Below are 26,634 nucleotides of genomic sequence, written 5' to 3'. Positions count from 1 at the left end.
CACTCCCTCTAGTCTAATGTGTATGTGTAGTTTAATGTGTGTATTGTGCTAAACAGGACTAATCTAGAAAATATACTTTGGTTTTAGCATTGACTCCCTGTCTAAATATATATATGTTTAAATGCTCTGGGTTAAGAAACTGTTAGCGCTATCCATAGCCTTAATCCTTACCATTAACAATTTTAGAGTTCATCCCAGGGGTTCCGGATAGCGAGTAACGTTGAAAAACTGGAGCTGCATGTAAAACCAGTGACGTTTACTGTGGCGTTTGGGTTGCATGGTGGGTATTTCATGAATTTGAAGATTACAAAGCTACATTTGATTGTTTTAATCAAGGAATTGAGTTGGAACATTAGATAATCTAAATTGTTTATGAATGCCACGATATTAAAAATAACCAACTTTGATTCCTTCAAAATTGCATGCTGGGAAAAATGTTAATGTTTCAGCTGTGTTGTTTGCGGCGCGTCGAGATGTTAAACGAATAAGCATGCCAAACAATTTCATTGGGATTTAGCTAGCGAGCCAGTTACTTGTTTTAATATTTACATCATATTTTGTAAATCATAACAAGACATCTCTTAACCTGTCTGCATTTGACACTTGGTAAGTCGAGCTAAATGAGACCAGACTTTTTGACTGATGCTGAAATTGACGGATGTTGCTTTTGCATTAGGGTTATTTCAAGTGTTGTTTGTTAGTTACTGAATTAGCTGCAAATGTTAAATTGTCGTTGCTGCTCGCGCATGGATCCAACACGCCCCACCAGCTCGAGTTTCCACTAGTTTGCGAGCTACCTACCACAGCCACAAAGTCAAAATTGGCTATATTGTAAAAATTAACTTTGTCTTAATTTAAGGGTGGACATAAGATTAGCAGTGTGATTCAAATTGGGTTTAAAACCAAATGTTAAGAAAAATTGTAGAAATGGGCGGGGATTATGACTGTGCCTGTGGTAACTATTCACAAATCAAACATTTTATTTGTCACATGCGCCGAATACAAGTGTAGACCTTACGGTGAAATGCTTACTTACCAGCCCTTAACTCTTCTTGAACTGCACTGTTGGTTTAGAAAATATTTACCAAATTAACAATAACGAGGCTTTATACAGGGGGTACCAGGTCAGTGTGTGTAATTTGTACACTTAGGTAGGGGTGAAGTGACTGCGTAGATAATAAACCGCGAGTACCAGTAGCGTACAAAATGGGCAAACGTTTTTGAGTCCTAGACTTAGCGCTCCGGTACGGCTTGCGGTGCTGTGTTGTAGCAGAGAAAACAGTCTATTACGTGGGTGACTGGAGTCTCTGACGATTTAATGGGCTTTTCTCTGACACCGCTCGCTTATATAGGTCCTGGATGGCAGGAAGCTTGGCCCCAGTGATGTACTGGGCTGTAGCACTACCCTCTTTAGCGCCTTACAGGCTGGCTACACCGCTGGCGTTGCAAAATAAATGTATATTTATCTATATTATTCAATTATTGCACCCACACTGCTCGATTGCGCCAATGAGCGTCTGCGTTGCCAACAAGGGCTAAAATAGAACTCCTTTCTATTTCTGAGGCAGATCTCGCTGAAAGTCCTGCCTCTCCCATCTCCTCATTGGTTATACCCACGTGGGTAATTGAAAGATGAAATGTTTTGCCGGTTGTCATGGTAAAGTGAAGATGCCAATCACCATATAATTTCAAAGATGAAACAGCAAGCTAGCTAAATAGGACAAATTAGCTAGCAAATGCAAGGTAACTAGCTAAATTGCCATACATGTTTAATGCTTTTCGACATGTCCCCAAATTAATGTCACTGGTTGAGTTTTGATATTTTAAACTGCGTGTCGGGATCGCGTTTGGTGTAGGGGGACAAAATAAATGTATGCACGATGGCGCACGCGCACCAATTTATTTGTCATCAAACTCGATCATGACACGCTGGTTAAAATATCAAAACAAACTCTGAACCAATTACATTAATTTGGGGACAGGTTGAAAATCATTAAACATTTATGGCAATTTAGCTAGCTAGCTTGCACTTGCTAGCTAATTGGTCCTATTTAACTAGCTTGCTGTTGCTAGCTAATTTGTCCTGAGATATAAACATTGAGTTGTTATTTTACCTGAAATGCACAAGGTCCTCTACTCTGACATTTAATCCACACATAAAACAGTCAACCGAATCATTTCTAGTCATCTCTCCTCATAAGCTTTTTCTTGTCTTGACTTTATATTGCGATTGGCACCTTTCATAAATTAGGTGCATTACCGCCACCGACCTCATCTTTCAGTCACCCACGTGGGTATAACCAATAAGGAGATGGCACTTGGTACCTGCATCAATAAACCAATGAGGAGATGGGAGAGGCAGGACTTGCAGCGCGATCTGCATCACAAATAGAACTGACTTCTATTTTCGCCCTTGGCAACGCAGACGCTCGTTGGCGCGCGCAAGCAGTGGGTGCAATAATTGAATAATATAGATTTCTACATTTATTTGGCGACGCGAGCAACGTAGTCAGCCTGTAAAATAGAAGTCAGTTATTTTTGTGACGCAGATCACGCTGCAAGCCCTGGGGACTCTCCCATCTCCACATGGACGCAATGAGGACAACAGTTTTCAGCTGTGCTAACATGATTGCAAAAGGGTTTTCTAATGATCAATTAGCCTTTTAAAATGATAAACTTGGATTAGCTAACACAACGTGCCATTGGAACATAGGAGTGATGGTTGTTAATGGGCCTCTGTACGCCTAAATCAAATGTATTTGTCATGGTTAGCAGGTGTTAATGCAAGTGTAGCGAAATGCTTGTGCTTCTAGTTCCGACCATGCAGTAATATCTAGCAAGTAATATAACCTAACAATTTCACAATAACTACCTTACACACACACAAGTGTAAAGGAATGAATACGAATATGTACATAAAAATATATAAATGAGTGATGGCCGAACGGCATAGGCAAGATGCAGTAGATGGTATGGAGTACAGAGGTGGTAGACTAGGTATCAGATGATAGACTAGGTATCAGGTGTTAGACTAGGTAGCAGGTGATAGACTAGGTATCAGGTGTTAGACTAGGTATCAGGTGTTAGACTAGGTATCAGGTGTTAGACTAGGTATCAGGTGATAGATTAGGTATCAGGTGTTAAACTAGGTATCAGGTGATAGACTAGGTATCAGGTGTTAGACTAGGTAGCAGGTGTTAGACTAGGTATCAGGTGATAGACTAGGTATCAGGTGATAGACTAGGTATCAGGTGTTAGACTAGGTATCAGGTGATAGACTAGGTATCAGGTGATAGACTAAGTATCAGGTGATAGACTAGGTATCAGGTGATAGACTAGGTATCAGGTGTTAGACTAGGTATCAGATGATAGACTAGGTATCAGGTGATAGACTAGGTATCAGGTGATAGACTAGGTATCAGGTGTTATACTAGGTATCAGGTGATAGACTAGGTATCAGGTGTTAGACTAGGTATCAGGTGTTAGACTAGGTATCAGGTGTTAGACTAGGTATCAGGTGTTAGACTAGGTATCAGGTGATAGACTAGGTATCAGGTGTTATACTAGGTATCAGGTGTTAGACTAGGTATCAGGTGTTAGACTAGGTATCAGGTGTTAGACTAGGTATCAGGTGATAGACTAGGTATCAGGTGATAGACTAGGTATCAGGTGATAGACTAGGTATCAGGTGATAGACTAGGTATCAGGTGTTAGACTAGGTATCAGGTGATAGACTAGGTATCAGGTGTTAGACTAGGTATCAGGTGATAGACTAGGTATCAGGTGATAGACTAGGTATCAGGTGATAGACTAGGTATCAGGTGATAGACTAGGTATCAGGTGTTAGACTAGGTATCAGGTGTTATACTAGGTATCAGGTGATAGACTAGGTATCAGGTGTTAGACTAGGTATCAGGTGTTAGACTAGGTATCAGGTGATAGACTAGGTATCAACCCGGTTTCCGGGTTGGAGCGAGCGGTCGCATCTGCACTCGGTCCGCAGGTAGTATTACATTTCATTACATTTCATTATAGTACAACGGTTTGATTTGTCTAATCTTAGCAATTTCTTCTTAGCTAGCTACATAGCCGTCTTTGTATCATAGATAATTGCGTAATTATCGTATTTCGTCGTCCTAACGCAGTCTACACTGCCCTGCAGCTAGCCAGCTAGCTAACGTCCACCGTTAGCTAGTCCACCGTCTACCGATTAGCAGCACAACTATTACAGCACAACTATTACACTCAACTGAACGACTTGATTAGTGTAGTGTTAGCTAGCTATATAGTTGTCTTTGCTGTCTTCGTATCCAAGATAATTGTGTAGTTTAGAGTGTGTAGTTTTAGAGTGATTATCTTAATTTACAGAGGTTAGCTAGCCAGCTATTTGTCGTCCTTAACGTAGGAGACACTGCTAGCTAGCCAACAGCTAGCCAACGTCTACCGAACAGAACTTCCGCACTCAACAATCCGGTCGCATTTCGCTTCGCTCCACAGGTAGTATCACATTTTTCATTTCATTTCATTACAGTACAACGGCTTGATTTGTTTGATCGTAGCTAGCTACATAGCTAGCTACATAGCCGTCTTTGTATCAAAGATAATTGTGTAGTCTAGAGCGATTTCCTAGGTTAGCTAGCCAGCTATTGTCGTTCTTTTAACGCAACGTAACGTAATCAACACTGCTAGCTAGCCAGCTAGCCCCGAATAGCAGCACAGTAGAAACTATTACACTCAACGGAACGACTTGATTAGTGTAGTGTCAACAACGCAGCCACTGCCAGCTAGCCTACATAGTCAACAACGCAGCCTCTGCCAGCTAGCCTACCTCAGCAGTACTGTATCATTTTAATCATTTTAGTCAATAAGATTCTTGCTACGTAAGCTTAACTTTCTGAACACTCGAGACGTGTAGTCCACTTGTCATTCCAATCTCCTTTGCATTAGCGTAGCCTCTTGTGTAGCCTGTCAACTATGTGTCTGTCTATCCCTGTTCTCTCCTCTCTGCACAGACCATACAAACGCTCCACACCGCGTGGCCGCGGCCACCCTAATCTGGTGGTCCCAGCGCGCACGACCCACGTGGAGTTCCAGGTCTCCGGTAGCCTCTGGAACTGCCGATCTGCGGCCAACAAGGCAGAGTTCATCTCAGCCTATGCCTCCCTCCAGTCCCTCGACTTCTTGGCACTGACGGAAACATGGATCACCACAGACAACACTGCTACTCCTACTGCTCTCTCTTCGTCTGCCCACGTGTTCTCGCACCCCCCGAGAGCTTCTGGTCAGCGGGGTGGTGGCACCGGGATCCTCATCTCTCCCAAGTGGTCATTCTCTCTTTCTCCCCTTACCCATCTGTCTATCGCCTCCTTTGAATTCCATGCTGTCACAGTTACCAGCCCTTTCAAGCTTAACATCCTTATCATTTATCGCCCTCCAGGTTCCTCGGAGAGTTCATCAATGAGCTTGATGCCTTGATAAGCTCCTTTCCTGAGGACGGCTCACCTCTCACAGTTCTGGGCGACTTTAACCTCCCCACGTCTACCTTTGACTCATTCCTCTCTGCCTCCTTCTTTCCACTCCTCTCCTCTTTTGACCTCACCCTCTCACCTTCCCCCCTACTCACAAGGCAGGAAATACGCTCGACCTCATCTTTACTAGATGCTGTTCTTCCACTAACCTCATTGCAACTCCCCTCCAAGTCTCCGACCACTACCTTGTATCCTTTTCCCTCTCGCTCTCATCCAACACTTCCCACACTGCCCCTACTCGGATGGTATCGCGCCGTCCCAACCTTCGCTCTCTCTCCCCCGCTACTCTCTCCTCTTCCATCCTATCATCTCTTCCCTCTGCTCAAACCTTCTCCAACCTATCTCCTGATTCTGCCTCCTCAACCCTCCTCTCCTCCCTTTCTGCATCCTTTGACTCTCTATGTCCCCTATCCTCCAGGCCGGCTCGGTCCTCCCCTCCCGCTCCGTGGCTCGACGACTCATTGCGAGCTCACAGAACAGGGCTCCGGGCAGCCGAGCGGAAATGGAGGAAAACTCGCCTCCCTGCGGACCTGACATCCTTTCACTCCCTCCTCTCTACATTTTCCTCTTCTCTCTCTGCTGCTAAAGCCACTTTCTACCACTCTAAATTCCAAGCATCTGCCTCTAACCCTAGGAAGCTCTTTGCAACCTTCTCCTCCCTCCTGAATCCTCCTCCTCCCCCCTCCTCCCTCTCTGCAGATGACTTCGTCAACCATTTTGAAAAGAAGGTCGACGACATCCGATCCTCGTTTGCTAAGTCAAACGACACCGCTGGTTCTGCTCACACTGCCCTACCCTGTGCTCTGACCTCTTTCTCCCCTCTCTCTCAGATGAAATCTTGCGTCTTGTGACGGCCGGCCGCCCAACAACCTGCCCGCTTGACCCTATCCCCTCCTCTCTTCTCCAGACCATTTCCGGAGACCTTCTCCCTTACCTCACCTCGCTCATCAACTCATCCCTGACCGCTGGCTATGTCCCTTCCGTCTTCAAGAGAGCGAGAGTTGCACCCCTTCTGAAAAAACCTACACTCGATCCCTCCGATGTCAACAACTACAGACCAGTATCCCTTCTTTCTTTTCTCTCCAAAACTCTTGAACGTGCCGTCCTTGGCCAGCTCTCCCGCTATCTCTCTCAGAATGACCTTCTTGATCCAAATCAGTCAGGTTTCAAGACTAGTCATTCAACTGAGACTGCTCTTCTCTGTATCACGGAGGCGCTCCGCACTGCTAAAGCTAACTCTCTCTCCTCTGCTCTCATCCTTCTAGACCTATCGGCTGCCTTCGATACTGTGAACCATCAGATCCTCCTCTCCACCCTCTCCGAGTTGGGCATCTCCGGCGCGGCCCACGCTTGGATTGCGTCCTACCTGACAGGTCGCTCCTACCAGGTGGCGTGGCGAGAATCCGTCTCCACACCACGTGCTCTCACCACTGGTGTCCCCCAGGGCTCTGTTCTAGGCCCTCTCCTATTCTCGCTATACACCAAGTCACTTGGCTCTGTCATAACCTCACATGGTCTCTCCTATCATTGCTATGCAGACGACACACAATTAATCTTCTCCTTTCCCCCTTCTGATGACCAGGTGGCGAATCGCATCTCTGCATGTCTGGCAGACATATCAGTGTGGATGACGGATCACCACCTCAAGCTGAACCTCGGCAAGACGGAGCTGCTCTTCCTCCCGGGGAAGGACTGCCCGTTCCATGATCTCGCCATCACGGTTGACAACTCCATTGTGTCCTCCTCCCAGAGCGCTAAGAACCTTGGCGTGATCCTGGACAACACCCTGTCGTTCTCAACTAACATCAAGGCGGTGGCCCGTTCCTGTAGGTTCATGCTCTACAACATCCGCAGAGTACGACCCTGCCTCACACAGGAAGCGGCGCAGGTCCTAATCCAGGCACTTGTCATCTCCCGTCTGGATTACTGCAACTCGCTGTTGGCTGGGCTCCCTGCCTGTGCCATTAAACCCCTACAACTCATCCAGAACGCCGCAGCCCGTCTGGTGTTCAACCTTCCCAAGTTCTCTCACGTCACCCCGCTCCTCCGCTCTCTCCACTGGCTTCCAGTTGAAGCTCGCATCCGCTACAAGACCATGGTGCTTGCCTACGGAGCTGTGAGGGGAACGGCACCTCAGTACCTCCAGGCTCTGATCAGGCCCTACACCCAAACAAGGGCACTGCGTTCATCCACCTCTGGCCTGCTCGCCTCCCTACCACTGAGGAAGTACAGTTCCCGCTCAGCCCAGTCAAAACTGTTCGCTGCTCTGGCCCCCCAATGGTGGAACAAACTCCCTCACGACGCCAGGACAGCGGAGTCAATCACCACCTTCCGGAGACACCTGAAACCCCACCTCTTTAAGGAATACCTAGGATAGGATAAAGTAATCCCTCTCACCCCCCTTAAAATATTTAGATGCACTACTGTTCCACTGGATGTCATAAGGTGAATGCACCAATTTGTAAGTCGCTCTGGATAAGAGCGTCTGCTAAATGACTTAAATGTAATGTAAATGAGTACAGTATATACATATGAGATGAGTAATGTAGGGTATGAAAACATATGAAGTGGCATTGTTTAAAGTGGCTAGTGATACATTTATAGTGGGGCAAAAAAGTATTTAGTCAGCCACCAATTGTGCAAGATCTCCCACTTAAAAAGATGAGGCCTGTAATTTTCATCATAGGTACACTTCAACTATGATGGACAAAATGAGAAAAAAAAATCCAGACAATCACATTGTAGGATTTTTAATGAATTTATTTGCAAATTATGGTGGAAAATAAGTATTTGGTCAATAACAAAAGTTTATCTCAATACTTTGTTATATACCCTTTGTTGGCAATGACAGAGGTCAAACGCTTTCTGTAAGTCTTCAGAAGGTTTTCACACACTGTTTCTGGTATTTTGGCCCATTCCTCCATGCAGATCTCCTCTAGAGCAGTGATGTTTTGGGGCTGTTGCTGGGCAACACAGACTTTCAACTCCCTCCAAAGATTTTCTATGGGGTTGAGATCTGGAGACTGGCTAGGCCACTCCAGGACCTTGAAATGCTTCTTACGAAGCCACTCTTTCGTTGCCCGGGCGGTGTGTTTGGGATCATTGTCATGCTGAAAGACCCAGCCACGTTTCATCTTCAATGCCCTTGCTGATGGAAGGAGGTTTCAAAATCTCACGATACATGGCCCCATTCATTCTTTCCTTTACACGGATCAGTTGTCCTGGTCCCTTTGCAGAAAAACAGCCCCAAAGCATGATGTTTCCACCCCCATGCTTCACAGTAGGTATGGTGTTCTTTGGAGGCAACTCACCATTCTTTGTCCTCCAAACACGACGAGTTGAGTTTTTACAAAAAAGCTCTTTTTGTCTCATCAGACCACATGACCTTCTCCCAGTCCTCCTCTGGATCATCCAGATGGTCATTGGCAAACTTCAGACGGGCCTGGACATGCGCTGGCTTGAGCAGGGGGACCTTGCATGCACTGCAGGATTTTAATCCATGATGGCGTAATGTGTTACTAATGGTTTTATTTGAGACTGTGGTCCCAGCTCTCTTCAGGTCATTGACCAGGTCCTGACGTGTAGTTCTGGGCTGATCCCTCACCTTCCTCATGATCATTGATGCCCCACGAGGTGAGATCTTGCATGGAGCCCCAGACCGAGGGTGATTGACCGTCATCTTGAGCTTCTTTCATTTTCTAATAATTGCGCCAACAGTTGTTGCCTTCTCACCAAGCTGCTTGCCTATTGTCCTGTAGCTCATCCCAGCCTTGTGCAGGTCTACAATTTTATCCCTCATGTCCTTACACAGCTCTCTGGTCTTGGCCATTGTGGAGAGGTTGGAGTCTGTTTGATTGAGTGTGTGGACAGGTGTCTTTTATACAGGTAACGAGTGGAGAACAGGAGGGCTTCTTAAAGAAAAACTAACAGGTCTGAGAGCCGGAATTCTTACTGGTTGGTAGGTGATCAAATACTTATGTCATGCAATAAAATGCAAATGAATTACTTAAATTAATTCTGTCTCTCACAGTTGAAGTGTACATATGATAAAAATTACAGACCTCCACATGCTTTGTATGTAGGAAACACTGCCGATTTTGCAGGTTATCAAATACTTGTTCTCCCCACTGTATGTGTGTGCAGAGTGGCACCAGATTATTATAGTTTTTAAATAATAAAAGTAGTTAATAAATAAAATGTGAAACGTAACTATAGTATTCTTGGGGTGGCAGGTAGCTTAGTGGTTAGAACATTGGGCCAGTAACTGAAAGGTTGCTGGATCGAATCCCTGAGCTGACAAGGTAAAAATTTGTGGTTCTGCCCCTGAACAAGGCAGTTAACCCACTGTTCCCCAGTAGGCTGTCATTGTAAATAAAAATTTGTTCTTCACTGACTTGCCTAGCTAGCTAAATGAAGGTAAAAAAATAAATAAAAAAATGAACTAGCATTGAAAAAGTTAATCCATTCTTCTCTAAGTATCTCTCTCCCTAATTTCTGAATCACACTTGTAACGTCAGCAGGCTATGCTTTGGAGGGGGAGGGGCTGGTAGCCTTCACACACACACTGGCAAAGATTTTCAGCTGTCAGGAAGGCATACACTGGAATGAGGGCTTTGCATAGGTGCTCTATTGCATTTTATTGTAGGACTGGTAAAAAAAATGCCTGGAAAGTAAAACAAAGTTATTAACCAGTTCCCATGCTTTTAAAATAACTTATTTTCCGGAACAGTATAAATTACTTTTGTTCTGATTTTGTCCCTAGAACATTTTTTTTATTGTCCAGATTTCTGTTCTGATGAACTGGTTCCAACCCCTGGTTTTAATGTTCAGAACGAGCGTCTGGACTCTTAAGAAAAGTCCCAGCCAGAAGATACTATCAGCAATAGGCACTAAATGTACAGTGCATTCGGAAAGTAATCAGACCCCTTGACTTTTTACACATTTTGTTACGTTGTAGTCTTACTCTAAAATGTATTCAATTGTTTTTACTTAATAAATCTACTTACAATACCCCATAAAAAAATAAAGCAAAAACAGTTTTTTATTTTTAGCAAACTTATCACATTTACATAAGTATTCAGACCCTTTACTCAGTACTTTGTTGAAGCACATTTGGCAGCTATTACAACCTCAAGTTTCTCCAATTCTTCTTTGCAGATCCTCTCAAGCTCTGTCAGGTTGGATGGGGAGCGTCACAGCTATTTTCAGGTCTCGCCAGAGATATTCAATTGGGTTCAAGTCCACATGTGACTCTTGGCATTCAGGCCAAAGAGTTCAATCTTGGTTTCATCAGACCAGACAGCTGCCTTTTGGCAAACTCCAAGCGGGCTGTCATGTGTTTTTTATTGAGGAGTGGCTTCCGTCTGGCCACTCTACCATAAAGGCCTGATTGGTGGAGTGCTGCAGAGATGGTTGTCCTTCTGGAACGTTCTCCCATCTCCACAGAGGAGCTCTGTCAGAGTGACCATCGGGTTCTTGGTCACCTCCCTGACCTAGGCCCTTATTTCCTGATGGCTCAGTTTGGCCAGGCAGCCCACTCTAGGAAGAGTCTTGGTGGTTCCAAACTTCTTCCATTTAAGAATGATGGAGGCCACTGGGTACTTGGGGACCTTCAATGCTACAGACATTTTTTGGTACCCTTCCCCAGATCTGTGCCTCGACATAATCCTGTCTCGGAGCTCTTACTGACAATTCCTTCGACCTCATGGCTTGGTTTTTGCTCTGACATACACTGTCAAATATGGAACCTTATGTAGACAGTTACTGTTCCTTTCCAAATTATGTCCAATCAATTGAATTTACCACAGGTGGACTCCACAATCAAGTTGTAGAAACATCTCAAGGATGATCAATGGAAACAGGATGCACTTGAGCTCAATTTCGAGTGTCATAGCAAAGGGTCTAAATACTTATGTAAATAAGATTTCTGGTTTAAAATTTTAGTACATTTGCAAACATTTCTAAAAATCTGTTTATTCTTTGTCTTTTATGGGGTATTGTCTGTAGATTGATGAGGATTTATTTTTTTGTTAATCCATTTTAGGATAAAGCTGTAACGTAACAAAATGTGGGAAATATTGCTGAATACTTTCTGAATGCACTTATGTTAGCGTCTATGAATGGGTTACAAACAGTACCTATTCTGTAACTCCCAGTAATGGAAACCAAACATCTTTGGTTAAATCACATTGTTACACCAGATAATCTGTAGCTATGTTGTAACTAGTGTAATGTTTAGGTTAACTTAACTAGCTAGCTACTGTATTTTCAGTGTATTTTGTGCTGTTAGCTGATCCCTGGTTTTGTTATCATTCATTACCCATTGTTTTTAAAAGGTGCCTCATTCATTATGTCCTCGGATGACCTTCTTGCACAGAGGGAGAGAATTGAACGCCAGATTTTGGCGCTGGAGCAAAACCTTGGACCCGAAAGCAATTCCAGCATTGAACTTCTATCTTCAGACAGTTGTGCATCTGGTTGGTATCTAAAGCATGTTAAAACATTGTTGCAGTGGGCTTGTATAGAGAGGACACCCTGACTCCTGCACTAATCATAGAATACAATTTAGTCTTCAAAACTCCTTGGCATGCTTCTTAAATCTGTTATTTGTTTTCACTGCTGTCAGATGATGGATCAGACGACAATGCTTCTCAACCAGAAGATTTGGTAAGACTTATTGACATCACCAATATTACCTTGTGACCATGATTTATTTCAGGGGATTTGAGAAATAATGTCAACCTGCTCTTCTAGGGTTCTCCGGGGAACCTGGAGGCAGAGCGGGAGCGAATACAGAGGGAGATTGAAGAGTTGGAGTCCACTCTTGGTCCAGGTGCATTTAATGCTGAGATTCTGTCAGGTAGCCAAGGACCTTGCCTTGTGTTGTTTCAACAGGTTATTAATTGTTTCAGGGATTTAAGTTTTCCTGCTAGTATACATTTATACCGGGAGTGAGTGTGACCCCTTTTATAATGTATTGAAACAGATGTGGATGGCCAAGGAAGTTCAACAGAATTGGTTAGTATTGATTAGCATTTTAACAATTCCAGCACTCCAGTTTTCAGTTTGTTACATGATATAAGGTTACTGTAACATGGCCTTGCGCTCTCCTTTCTCCCATGTCTGGTAGAGCGAAGAGGACAGTGCTGAGGAGCTGGACCTACCCCAGAACACAGATACATGTCTGCAAATTAACCTGGTTTATCAGGAAGTGTTGAAAGAGAAATTAGAGTACCTGGAACAACTGTTAACAGACAATCAACAGCAACAAGTAAGAGACCAATAACTAATAGCCCACAGCTTCTCTTAAAGGTACAGTCTGAAATCTGTTCAATTAATCTTTTCAAGTTTTTGCTCTGAGCTGTGCAATGTCCATGCGATGTAATATTTGTTGTTTTTCCCAACAGAAAGAGATTACGTCTCAGCTATCTGGCACAGGAACTCCCCAGGCTACCACATCTGGAGAACCCACACTGAAGCTTTTCTTGGGGAGCTTTCTGAAGCCCTATTTCAGAGATAAAGTCACATTTCTGGTTGGGATGAGTTCTGATTCAGTACAATATGAGCATGGTCAAGGGGTTATACCTACATGATTTTACATTGCCTCTCTAATTCCCACAGGGCCCACCCGCTAATCCAGAAACCAGGGAGAAGATGAGTAAAAGAATCAGACCTACTCACGACATCAAGATGAAAAAATGTGAGCCTAAAAATAATAATTGTTAGACCTTAGTGCTCCTTGCATCCTTGTTAACTGACATCACCATTATCGGAGAGTGACTTTAAATATTTTTCAGGGGAGGGGTGGCAGAAGACTCTGCTGATAAATGCTGTGGTCAAAGACAGCATGAAACGCATGATACAGCCCAAGCTGTCCAAGTAAGTAAAGGGTGATTGTTTTCCCCTGAATGGTATCTTTTGATAATGGGAATGTCTTATTTGCTACATTTTGAAAATCACAGGAGCAAAACTTCAGATTTTTACATAGGGTTTATGAAATGTAGGTAAACATTTTTAGGATTGGTGTTAACAAATTGGCCTACATGAATGACATGATTTTGTCTCAAAGGGTTGAATACCTTACACAGAAAATGGCCAAAGCTGAAGACGTGGAAAAGCTAATCCTGCGGAAACAAATCACTGCAATTGAAAAGGACATTGAGGCCATCAGGTGATTACCATCATAACTATTTTACAGGAAATAACAATCTAGCCTATTAATTCCATGATGACACTGGTTATCTTGTCAGACATGTCTGTTTTGTGTTTGTTCTCACTTTACATGAAGAGATTAAATGGATTGAATTGTTTAATCCATATGTATTGTAATGTTCATGGACTCCAACTCCTTTTGTGGTTCCTGAGTCAAACCATTTCTATATAACTGTTGCCGGATCTGCTTTCCCTTGCAGTGCACTGAAGGAGGATGAGCTGATGGGTGGCCGCTATGATGACCATGACTGGCAAAAGATTTCCAATATTGATGTGGGTCGAGTAACTGCTGTCTTCTCCTCTATTCATGTGTTTGTTTTGCTATTGCTAAAAAGGCTTAAATGTTGATGCTAACATCTTATTCCTATCAAGTTTGAAGGCATCCGTGAAGCTGAGGACATAAAAAGCTTTTGGCAGAACTACCTGCATCCATCCATTAATAAAGCCAGTTGGAAGGAAGATGAAATTGAGATGCTCAAGAAAGTTGCTGTGAAATATGGGCACCACAACTGGGATCAGATTGCTGATAAACTTGGGGTAAGACCAGACCGTATTGGTCAAATAGCCTCATGATTGTTACGCTCTCCTATCAGTGGGATCCAGAGCTGATATTTCTAGTCCTGATTTGTACAGTTTGATTGATTGATTGATTATACTTTGTTTAGAGCGAAGTACCTGATACTGAACCGTTAGGTTTCTCGGTTGTAGGTAGGTCAAGTGTAATTCCCTGAACATCCTAACATGACCAATTTCTTTGAATGTGTAAACTATTCAGGTTTGTCCATTCTGAACTCATGTCCTCTTCTCTGTCTGTCACACACAGACCAACAGGACAGCCTTCATGTGTCTCCAGACATACCAACGCTACATCTGCACTGACTTCAAGAGGAGGATGTGGTGCGGAGTGGAGGACGACATCCTTAGAGAGCTGGTGGAGAAGATGCGGATAGGGAACTACATCCCTTACACCCAGAGTAAGTCCCCACCACCCAATGTACACCCTGGCTTTTACTCATCATCTATGTTATTGTTAGTGCACATCGATGACAGTTGTTATTGTTGTCCCCAGCTTATGTACCCATCTTTGTAAGGCTCCAGTAGGAGCGTTAACTGATGAAATTGTATACACTCACTACTGTAAGTCGCTCTGGATAAGAGTTCTGCTAAATGACTAAAATGTAAATATAAATGCAAAGCTCTCAAGGTACTGTCCACTGCTCTATTCTACTGATTTTTCTCTTCAGAAAAAGTGCTTGTTCAATACAAGATACTGTAGCTTGTCATGGTAGTGCATCATGTGTTGGATTCTGGGAATTCAGCTCCATGATTTCTGTTGTACTCCAGTCTCCTATTTCATGGAAGGCCGGGATTCATGCCAGCTGATGTATCGGTGGACTCAGGTTCTGGACCCCACCCTCACGAAAGGCCATTGGTCTAAAGAAGAAGATGAGGTATGGGCAGGAGGGCTTTTTTTGTTGGGAATAGTATCTTTAGCTTCATCTAATCTGTTCCCAGGAAATGTTGTGATGTCCCCATATGTACAGTATAAATATTTGATAATATAAGTTGTGCTCTGATTTTTGTTTGTTGTTGCAGATGCTACTGAGAGCAGTGGCTAAACATGGGGCGGGGAACTGGTGGAAGATGCGTCAGGATGTGCCTGGCAGAAATGATAGCCAGTGTAGGGACAGGTGAAGACTTCTATTGACTCTGCTCGATAGAGCCAACGCATTGACCAAACTCTCACGACGTTCACTGAAAGTCTCCCTGATGGCCACCCTATTCTAGTTAACTCAAACTTGAAAAAGTATTATAAACTGGGTGGTTCGAGCTTTGAATGCTGATTGGCTGACAGCCATGCAGGGCATGACATATTTTTTTAGTCCACTAGCCACTGTGCCAGGTAGATCAAAATATCTACCAGCCACTCAGATTTTTTTGGTTACACATTACTTGAAACCAAGCGTCAACACGTTACTACACGCTCATAACATGTCATATGTCATAACATTTGACATAACCTGCCATAATAGGGTCATAACACTGTCATGACCCATATATTTACACCTGTTGTGACATTGTGTTATTTTATTGCTGGTTATGACGCCCACATAAGAGTGTGAAAACCCACATTTATGCTAATAGTTTTTTTCCCTGCCGAGAAGTTTCCGTTAGTTTGAAAGTTTGTTTCTGAAGTCCTTTGTTTTAATAAATTATTTAGTCACTTTTTTTTCCATCATATTTTATATAACTTGCAGAGAATACACTTCATGATGAAGTATAATGACCATCCTGTGTCTTTTTACTTGTACTAAGAAAATACACTTTGATACTGTCAAGAAGCATTATGACCATCATAATCATATATAAGCCAGATAGGCCTGTCACGTACATGCCCTTCATCAGTCAAAAAGAGGGTGTCTAGTCCTGCTCCTGCATTCATCCCAGTCATCAGTAACAGCGCATTGGGGTAGGTGCATGTCTGACATCAATTTGTACGCAATTACAATGATAATTTAATATGGTCAATTTCAGAAAATGTTTTATAGCAAACATATTATTGACAAGTAGGCTATGGTGAAATGGAATGTTTTGCCATGTTTGGTAGGTTTTGTGGGTTTTCACACTATTATGTATGTGGCATAACCTTCCATAAAATAATGCAATATAGGCACAACAGGTCTAAATATAAGTATTATGACAAGTTATGTAGCTGTTATGACGACTCAGAATGTGTTATCAGACAAAATATGTGTTTCAGACAAAATATTTAAAAAATTCAGCTAAAATTACACCAACAAAACACAAAAAAAATGTATGAACATGCTTTGTAATGTTTCTAAAACAAATGTATTACTAGTAAGACGTAACGTGGTATATTGTTAAATTTAATATTTTTTTTGTGACCGGAGTCTTTTTAACCAAAATATCACAGATGAGACTAAAAATGAGGTTACCATGGTAGTGCGACTCCAGTCATGTTTGTGACTGTGAGTCTGAATAGTAAAAGCATTGTCTTCTCTTCCCTAGCAGGTGAAACTCAAACATAGAAAAACAGCCTAGCTTGTGAACAAAACAATGTAAATAGCCAAGAAACACAAGGACAAAATCTCACTTCAGTAGATTTGGGTTTCAAGTCAATTATACCAATTTTTATGCCTGTGCGCAGCGCTTCAAAAAATGAATCTGTCACTCAGCTCTTAACATGCGCACAGCCCCCAGCCAGGCAGTGTTGCAGCTCGAAGTGCAATAGGCTGTGTAGGATTCGTAGTTTGACTATGTGCGACTAATTTACCAGCTATGAAACTAAACGGCAGAAATACTTTGAAAACAGCTACTGCAGCGTTTATTTGACTATAAATGTGATCATACTTGCCTTTTTATTCACAAATGCGAGTGAAATGCTCGCACTGTGGAGCCCTGAACACCCGCCAACATGGCTGGTGAAATAGACATCTTTACACTCCAATGCCAAAATCTACCCGCAGGTGGCGGGGTGTTAATTTTAGACGCTGCAGCCATCCGTATATCAGATCGCATAGCACGGTATGACAAAATAAATATTTTTTACTGCTCTACGTTGGTAACCATTTTATAACAGCAATAAGGCACATCAGGGGTTTGTGATATGTGGCCAATATACCATGGCTAAGGGCTGTATCCAGGCACGTTGCGTTGTGTATAAGAAAAGCCCTTAGCCGTGGTATATTGGCCATATACTACACCCCTCGGCCTTGCTTAATTAGAATATACGGTTACTGACAAACCGCTGTTTCATTCTGTAGGTATGTGGACGTCCTGATTGGGAACGTGAAGAAGGGGCCATTTGACGAGGAGGAAAAGGCGCAACTCCGACAATTGGTGGAGAAATATGGATGTAGGAACTGCTATAGAAAGCTGACTCGCATAGAAACTATATCAAAAGAATCGGGTTACCTTTCTTGATAATCAGGTCTAACAGTTTATTTTGTCCTTTTCTATAGGTAAATGGGCTAAGATAGCTGCTGAAATGCCTAACAGAATTGACAGCCAGGTCCTTCAACAGTGGAGGAGAATGACAGGGTACAAGGTGAGTGTTGACTATGTAGCCTTATTGTCCTTCTCAACTCAGTCTGTACACTGAACATCTAGTTAATTACTCTCGTATTTTTGTAAACAGCCCAGACCTCGGAGGGACAGAAGTAGAAGAGGATTGCAGAGGAGAAAGGCAGTGGCTGTGAGGAGCATCAAGAGTAGGCTGAAGAAGCTAGACAATGATGTGCACTCAAGCGCCGATGAAGAGGAGAGCGTCAAGATGGAATTTATGGACAGTGACGACGAGAAGAAACAGAAATTCTCTGAACTGTACGGATCTGATCAGGAAAGTGACATTTTTGAAGACTACACCCAACCAGACATGGAGCAATGGATCCCCATGCGAGAGAAGCAGTTTGAAGGGATGGTGAGGAGTGTGATGGTTGAATGGCCCAGCAAGTACACAACGCAAGAGCAGGCAGCGACGGACAGCCAGGCCGCAGCACGCAAGTTCATGGTGGTCCGCTCCACCGTCCTGGACCGCTTTGGCGAGCCTGCGGCCACTGTCATTGGACAAAACCCCCCAATCCTGGCAAAGAAGGTACCAGCATTTATTTATTAACAGTCATGTGATTCGTTGCACCAATATGTGTATAGCGTATGCAGATTTTGAACACCCATCCCTAGACCGGCCTATATGAAGTTGGCAACCTAAAATGAGTGCAACCATTGTCATTTTGTTCCCAAATACCACCATCATAAAGCAGAGACTAGATCTGCATCAGTAACCATAGCTACATATTAAGTTAATCTGAATGTATCACAAAATGGGATCACGAGGCAGTTAACATTTAGTAAACATTCAATCGTTCATCAGCTGTGTAGCTCATTTTAAAGTGAGTCTCTTTGTTTATGAACGCGGAAATATATGATTCTTATTTTAGAATATGTAGTAAAGTTAGCTGGCTAACCAATTGATTCCTGCTTTGAGCATGCAACATTCTCTGTATGTGTTCCTTCTAAAGGATTGCAACAGTGACCTGGCCATGCTCCAGGTATGCTATGGAGAGGTGAGGAACCTGATCACTTGGAAGAAAACAAATGCCACAAAACATGTAAGTTGCCAGGTGACACTCAAAATTACAAAAATATTTTCATTTCGCCTCTCTTTATGTGGTAGAACAGGTGTTTCAATTGCTTTTTATCCCAAACAAATATGATTCCAGTGGATACATTTTTGTTCATTTGTCAAAATAGATTTTATTAGATTAGATTTTTGTTTAAAGGAAATGTTGATAAAATGTTTTATTATTAGAATCCATCAATAAATCCTATTGTTTCATACAAATAAATATAGTAAAAGCTTGAATCTAGGTAAGAACAGTGTGTTAAAATAGTTGTGTGCTCTAAGGTTTCGTTGCATAGCCTATCTAGCTCAATCGATGATGGAAATTGAGCTTTGTTAATACAGAGGTCTTCTCGCAAAGCCTGTGTTGTGTGTCTTCTGTTTTCTATGTACAGTACCAGTCAAAAGTTTGGACACACCTACTCATTCAAGGGTTTTTCTTTATTTTTACAATTTTCTACATTGTAGAATAAGTGAAGACATCTAAACTATGAAATAACACATATGGAATCATGTAGTAACCCAACAAGTGTTAAACAAATCAAAATATATTTGTGATTCTTCAAAGTAGCCACCTTTTGCCTAGATGACAGCTTTGCACACTCATAGCATTCTCTCAACCATCTTCATGAGGTAGTCACCTGGAATGCATTTCAATTAACAGGTGTGCCTTGTTAAAAGTTAATTTGTGGAATTTCTTTCCTTAATGATTTTGAGCCAATCAGTTTTTTTGTGACAAGGTAGGGGTGGCATACAGAAGATAGCCCTATTTGGTAATAGACCAAGTCCATATCATGGCAAGAACAGCTCAAATAAGCAAAGAGAAATGACAGTCCATCATTACTTTTAGGACATGAAGGTCAGTCAATGTAGAACATTTCAAGAACTTTGAACGTTTCTTTAAGTGCAGTCGCAAAAACCATCAAGTGCTATGATGAAACTGGCTCTCATGGGGACCGCCACAGGAATGGAAGACCTGGATAAGAGTTAACTGGACCTCAGATTGCATCCAAATAAATTACTCAGAGTGCAAGTAACAGACACATCTCAACATCAACAGTTCAGAATCAGGCCTTAATGGTCGAATTGCTGCAAAGAAACCACTACTAAAGGACACCAATAATAAGAGACTTGCTTGAGCCAAGAAGAACAAACAATGGACATTAGACTAGTGGAAATCTGTCATTTGGTCTGATTCCAAATTTGAAATTTTTGGTTCCAACCGCCGTGGCTTTATGAGACGCAGAGTAGGTGAACGGAAGATCTCTGCATGTGTGGTTCCAACCGTGAAGCGTGGGGGTGCTTTGCTGGTGACGCTCTCTGTGATTTTATTTCAAATTCAAGGCACACTTAACCAGCATGGCTACCACAGCATTACGCCATCCCATCTGGTTTGCGCTTAGTGGGACTTTCATTTGTTTTTCAACAGGACAATGACCCAACACAACGCCAGGCTGTGTAAGGCTGTGCTGGATCAGATGACCTGACCTCCACAATTACCCGACCTCAACCCAATTGAGATGGTTTGGGATGAGTTGGCCCACAGAGTGAAGGAAAAGCAGCCAACAAGTGCTATGTGGGAACTCCTTCAAGACAGTTGTAAAAGCATTCCTCATAAAACTGGTTGAGAGAATGCCAAGTGTGTGCAAAGCTGTCATCAAGGCAAATGGTGGCTACTTTGAAGAATCTCAAATATAACAAATATTTTGATTTGTTATTTCATAGTTTTGATGTCATCACTATTATCCTACAATGTAAAAAATAAAGAAAAACCCTTGAATGAGTAGGTGTGTCCAAACTTTTGACTTGTACTGTACATGTCTGCAGAAAAGCAGTGGGTCTACAAGCAGTGACCAGGGGACGCCCCACAATTGCTCAAGGCAAAAGTACTCCTCTGCCAACAGTGAAACCTACACCACTCTCAACTATTCCCTTCAGTTGGCAGTCACTCCCTGGGTGGGCAATGTGCTTATGCCCCCACCAATCTCTTCAAACAAGCTCAGTGAAGGTACTTTATGAGTTGTCACAGGTAATACGTCCTAACTTCTCTCACTTGTAGATAAGTAAAATTAGCGTTCTTGTTGTTAAATAATGGGTTTTGGAAGACTGAACCAAGGATTTGACCCAGAGTTATATACAGTAAGTGTACAAAACATTACGAACACCTGCTCTTTCCATGCCGTAGAATGATCAGGTTAAAGCTATGATCCCTAACTGATATCACTTCTTAAATCCACTTCAGTCCGTGTAGATGAAAGGGAGGAGACAGGTTAAAGAAGAAGAAAGCCTCAAGATAATTGAGACATGGATTGTGTATGTGTTCCATTCAGAGGGTGAATATGCAAGACAAAAGATTGAATTGCCTTTGAACAGGGTATGGTGGTAGCTTGGCCAGGTTTTAAAATGGCTGCTATGTTAGCGCCTTTATTCTATACATGTTGGTGATGTAACGATACGAGAGTACCTCTGATGGTTCCCTCTGAAATTACCCACTGTAAAACAAGCAAAACAGAGCTGCAAATGTAACATGTTTTTATTGATTCACATTCGGGATAATGTGTATCCAAGTCTGTACTGTGTTGTGATGTCAACAAATTGCAAATAAACAGCACAATGCGGAAGCTTCAATTATCACTTAGCAACAGCTATGGAGGAGAAAAGTGGCACTCTTGGAACATTCAGACATACAGTGGGGGAAAAGTATTTAGTCAGCCACCAATTGTGCAAATTCTCCCACTTAAAAAGATGAGAGGCCTGTAATTTTCATCATAGGTACACTTCAACTATGACAGACGAAATGAGAAAACAAATCCAGACAATCACATTGTAGGTTTTTTAATGAATTTGCAAATTATGGTGGAAAATAAGTATTTGGAAAGAATGGGGGTTCTTAATGTTTTATATAGTCAGTGTATATGACTCTAAATTTATCCTACTTTCTCTTGTTTTTGTAGCTGACATGGTGCGAGAGAGATCAGAGAGCATTGGACTCACCAAGACCCCAGTGTTCTTGTTCTTTCTGCAAGTAGGGAATGAACCCAGTGGGGGCAACATTTTTATATGAATGAGCACAATAATGCCATTATGTTAGTTGGGTTTTTCTTATGGATGCGAGCACCTAGGCCTATGCAGAAATTCTGGCATGTATTCTAATGCTGATAGACAAACACAAATGATTTCACGCTACATACAGGAAAAATGGAACACATTTTACAACATATGTTCTTTATTGGCATATCAAGAGCACATGACTAGCTATTATGGTACCAAATTAATGCATCATAACCTCAGTCCAGAATATCTGAAAAGGGTTAACTGATAATGCCATATTTTGAATCCATGGTCAGCTGATCCTGATCATATGAACATTTTATATTATGCATTTTCTAATGCAATCTGAAACAGGTCCTCCGTGTGGATGCTGAGGGCTGTAAGCAGATAATTACAATGCGTAACAAACAAGTGAGTATAATTTACTACACCATAAACAAAAAGTCCTCATACTTTAAAACCTTTACAGTTTTAGGTTTTTGCATCTATATAATAATTGCTATTTACTGTGCATTCAGACCCCTTGACTTTTTCCACATTTTGTTACGTAACAGACTTATTTTAAAATTGATTAAATTAATTAAATCATCAGACAAGTCTCTGAATGTCCTTGAGTGACCCAGCCAGAGCCCGGATTTGAACCCGATCGAACATCATCTCTGGAGAGACTTGATAGTAGCTATGCAACGATGCTCCCCATCCAATCTGACAGAGCTTGAGAAGATCTGCAGAGAAGAATGCGAGAAACTCCCCAAATACAGGTGTGCCAAGCTTGTAGCGTCATACCCAATAAGACTTGAAGCTGTAATCGCTTCCAAATATGCTTCAACAAAGTACTGAGTAAAGGGTATGAATACTTATGTAAATGTAATATTTCTTTTAAAAAATGCAAAAATGTCAACCTGTTTTTGCTTTTTCATTATGGGGTATTGTGTATAGATTGAGGGGGGGGGACAATTTAATACATTTTAGAATAAGTCTGTAAGGTAACAAAGTAAAGGGGTCTGAATACTTTCCAAATGCACTGTATAAGCAATTTGAACAGAACAATTGTGATGTCAATTTATCTGTTTCAGGCGGTACTCACGGGACACAGATCTTGGGAAGCGAAACAGGGTAACATATTATGTATATCGCATTGAATATGCCATTGATGTCCACTTCCCCTTTACTTCCGTATCTATTCCCATGCTGTTTTGAATGGGCTTCGTGGTTATTTAAAAAAAATGTATGAAAATGCAGCCATTTTAAAATGTATATACAATTATGTTTGTGTTTGTGGATGAATTGACCTCTGTCAGATCCCTTTTATGATGTTTATGCGCTTGAAGACCAGTGCACTACTTTCCTGCGCGTTGAAGACAAAAAAAATTCAACTACAGAAGTTGAGAAACTTGAGGCTGAGGGGCAGTCACTTCCTGCTTACTTTCTCTGCATGCTCTCGCCACCCAAAATCACTTATTAATTAGCTAAGAGCTTCAGCACCCCGATCAGCGATGGTCAACTGCAAATTATTTAAAGACAACAAATCTATTCATTGATATTAAATGTAAAATTTATTTTTTATAATTGTGGTAATTACACCCATATGTGAATTATGTTTTACATAAATGCCTCTTTTTATTTACTTTATTCTAGCTTTATTGAAAAAAACAACGGAACGGCATGGTCCCAGAACGGTAGCCAGTATGCTGAAACGGAAGGGAAACGAGCAGCAGAACAGCCAGAAACAGAACAGTCAACTTGTGATGATGATCCCTCAGACCTTTGTCATTGGACAGCCTGTAGTACAGTCCACCCCACATCCTATGGTCCCATTCACTCCAACTTCCAGACAACAACTCATGCCTTCTCCACTTACCCAACCCGGACCCTCTACCCCCAGCCGACCCATACCTACCACCCCTGGTCAACCTTTACCCTCAACCCCCAGCCAACCTATACTCCCTGCTCCTGTCCAATCCTCAATCATAATAGACAGGGTCAATGTTCAGATAAATGAGAATCTTTCAGCAAAGAAACACAATCTCAAACCTACTGAGAAATCACAGGCCCCCAAAGAGGTCAAGGATGCTGCAATTGCAAAAAAGTCAGTGGAACAGTCGCCTAAACGCAAGAAAGCCCGTACGCAAAGTCCTCCCAAAGGAAACCTGGTTGGCCAACTTTCTAACATAATTCTGTCCCCTCCACAAACTGCCTGGGTCCTGACGCGCGATGGACTTGTGCCAATCAGTGGCATTGGCATTCAGATGACACCTCAGAATCTACCAGCAAATGCTTTTGCACCTGCTTGTCCATCACCTGTTATTATCAACCAGCAAGTCCCTCTAACACTAAATGCTGCTGCAGCACAGGCCTCCTCCAATGTGACCCATGTCTGCCCATCTCCCTCTGTATCATCCATAGCACAGGGAACTGCCTCCCCATCTGTTTTCTCCTCTCCCTCCGCCTCCACTACCTTCATAAGCAACACTGCTCCAAGGATGACCAACCCAGTGAACAGCATGAGAATGACTAACCCAGTCCTGCAGACTGTGGCAACCACTTGTCCCCAGCTCAATGCAGTGTCACCTGTTCTCTCTGTTCCCAAGAACACGGTCATCTCGGCTCCCATTAGACCACAGACTGGCCCGCCACAGGCTTTCGTCCTCAACGTCCCTCCAGGCTCTCTTCCAGCCTCATTCCCTCAGGGAGCCTTCCGAATCGTGCAGCTTTATCCCCCTAAACGTGTCCCTCCACCCCGCAATCCAGAAGTAATACAGTTTGATCCCAACCTGATATTCATGGAGGACCCGGCCAAAGTGAGCGAGTGGTTGAATGGCAAGAATGGAATTGCGCTTCCGGAGTTGGATGTCACTCTACCCTACCTTCCACCCTTTGTCAGCAGCCTGGATACCCTGTCGAGTCTCCTGAAATGTAAAACAACATTGGCAATTAGTGCCATGATGGTCCTGCACCCAGAGGAGAAAGAGAACCAGGAAGAGGAGCAGCAGGTAGCGGCAGTGCGGAGCCTCGTGGCAGAGCGTTTCATCCATAACCCAGGCTACCTCCTCCTGAAGGCTCGCTTCTTGTCTTGTTTCACCATGCCTGCTCTTCTGGCTACTATCAATCCAGTCAAATTCCCCATGTCTCCCACCCCGGACCACAGTGATGTGGAGGAGGAACCTTTCAGGAACCCTCCAGGGATGCAGATCTATACTTTGTATGAACAGCAAACAACACTCCAGGTGAGTTCAGCCTCAAACCAATCCTCCTCCTTATGTTCGATACACTGCCTTTCTGTCCTCTTCTCTCACTGAACTGTTGCCTGCTCGCCTCCCTACCACTGAGGAAGTACAGTTCCCGCGCAGCCCAGTTAAAACTGTTCGTTGCTCTGGCCCCCCAATGGTGGAACAAACTCCCTCACGACGCCAGGACAGCGGAGTCAATCACCACCTTCCGGAGACACCTGAAACCCCACCTCTTTCAGGAATACCTAGGATAGGATAAAGTAATCCTTCTCACCCCCCCCCCCCCCTTAAAAGATTTAGATGCACTATTGTAAAGTGGCTGTTCCACTGGATGTTTTAAGGTGAACGCACCAATTTGTAAGTCGCTCTGGATAAGAGCGTCTGCTAAATGACTTAAATGTAAATGTAATGTAAATGTTGAGCAGATCTTATGTTCTTTTCTCAGGCCCCTCTGCTAAGCACTGATGGAACAGGATATCCTGCCACCTTCTTCTCTGGAATCACCACAAGAAATAAAAGCCGTGACCTAGACATGGAGTAATTGGAATAGTTTTGGAATGTGTCATCTTACGGGTTAAACCAGGTTTTTGTGTTTAAAAGTTCTTGCCAATTTTGTTGATGTCAGTGTCATAAAAAGGGATCTATGACATCACTCACTACAGTATAGTTGCTGTTGAAATTGTACTTAATGAATGGTTCATATTTGTACTTGTTTTTGTTTATAATTGAACCATTTACACAATGTATAATAATAATTATGTTGACCTGTACATATTTTGTAATAAATCATTCTGTTAATAAATGCGTATACATTGGATCTGCAGAGCACATTGGTCAGATCGACTCTCAACAACCAGTTTTTTTTGCAGACCACATAGTGGTCACCGAGGGTGACATTTTCATGGTGCATAATAGTTTAAATCTGTGCAGAAAACACTAGCTATAAAACTCATTATATTCTGTCACTGTTTTATTTTTGGCCCGAAATGTCCTCTGTGGTGAACCTTACCTGTGAATAAATGTTTATTAGCCAGGATGCAAAAGTTTATTAGCCTCAAATTAAGGATTCAAATATTTATTAGCCCAAAGGATTATGCGGTTTCATGAGTGATGCAAAATTCTGGTAACTTTCCCAAAATTGTCAGGTTTTCCAGAAATCCTGGTTGAAAGAATTTCAGAATCAAGACGGAATAAACAATGTTGTGAATTCTCAAACCACGATTTCTGGAAAAGCTGGGACTTTTGGGAAAGTTACTGGAATTTTGCAACCCTGGTTAAATGGATTAATATTACATTGTGTATATAAACCAGTCAATACTCAAGAAACAAATATTTATAAACAATATTCTCCCTGATGGGCGAGTATCCTGTTTTCTATATTATTTACAATTAAAATATATTGTACCTTAACTTTAGAAACTACAATAATCAAGTCAGTGTAATACTGTTTCATCAGCAGAACTGTTTTTTTTTA

At 42.4% G+C, this 26,634-nt stretch overlaps 1 protein-coding gene across 1 annotated transcript; it reads left to right on the top strand.

The window, feature by feature from the left end:
- The first annotated feature begins 481 nt into the window (after positions 1–481).
- On the top strand, positions 482–26,225 carry LOC115111168 (snRNA-activating protein complex subunit 4-like). Its single transcript, XM_065011438.1, has 25 exons — positions 482–606; positions 11,864–12,004; positions 12,154–12,194; positions 12,282–12,360; positions 12,514–12,545; positions 12,658–12,798; positions 12,935–13,060; positions 13,149–13,227; positions 13,325–13,406; positions 13,597–13,698; positions 13,940–14,012; positions 14,112–14,276; positions 14,563–14,713; positions 15,084–15,190; positions 15,336–15,430; positions 17,525–17,616; positions 17,723–17,808; positions 17,899–18,354; positions 18,779–18,868; positions 20,707–20,887; positions 21,834–21,904; positions 22,285–22,341; positions 23,007–23,046; positions 23,569–25,157; positions 25,606–26,225. Exons 2-25 carry the CDS (start codon positions 11,878–11,880, stop codon positions 25,699–25,701), a joined length of 4,158 nt encoding a protein of 1,385 aa, XP_064867510.1. The 5' UTR covers positions 482–606; positions 11,864–11,877; the 3' UTR covers positions 25,702–26,225.
- Positions 26,226–26,634: the final 409 nt, after the last annotated feature.

Source organism: Oncorhynchus nerka, linkage group LG27 (assembly GCF_034236695.1).
Source record: "Oncorhynchus nerka isolate Pitt River linkage group LG27, Oner_Uvic_2.0, whole genome shotgun sequence".
Taxonomy (NCBI): domain Eukaryota; kingdom Metazoa; phylum Chordata; class Actinopteri; order Salmoniformes; family Salmonidae; genus Oncorhynchus; species Oncorhynchus nerka.
Note: the sequence above shows the minus strand (reverse complement) of the source record. Positions and strands in the feature narration are given on the sequence as shown.

Coding starts and splice junctions, on each gene's coding strand:
- LOC115111168 (XM_065011438.1), top strand. CDS start 11,878: ATGTCCTCGGATGACCTTCTTGCACAGAGGGAGAGAATTGAACGCCAG. Junction 12,195..12,281: donor CTTCTCAACCAGAAGATTTG/GTAAGACTTATT, acceptor CTGCTCTTCTAG/GGTTCTCCGGGGAACCTGGA. Junction 12,799..12,934: donor CAGACAATCAACAGCAACAA/GTAAGAGACCAA, acceptor TTTTCCCAACAG/AAAGAGATTACGTCTCAGCT.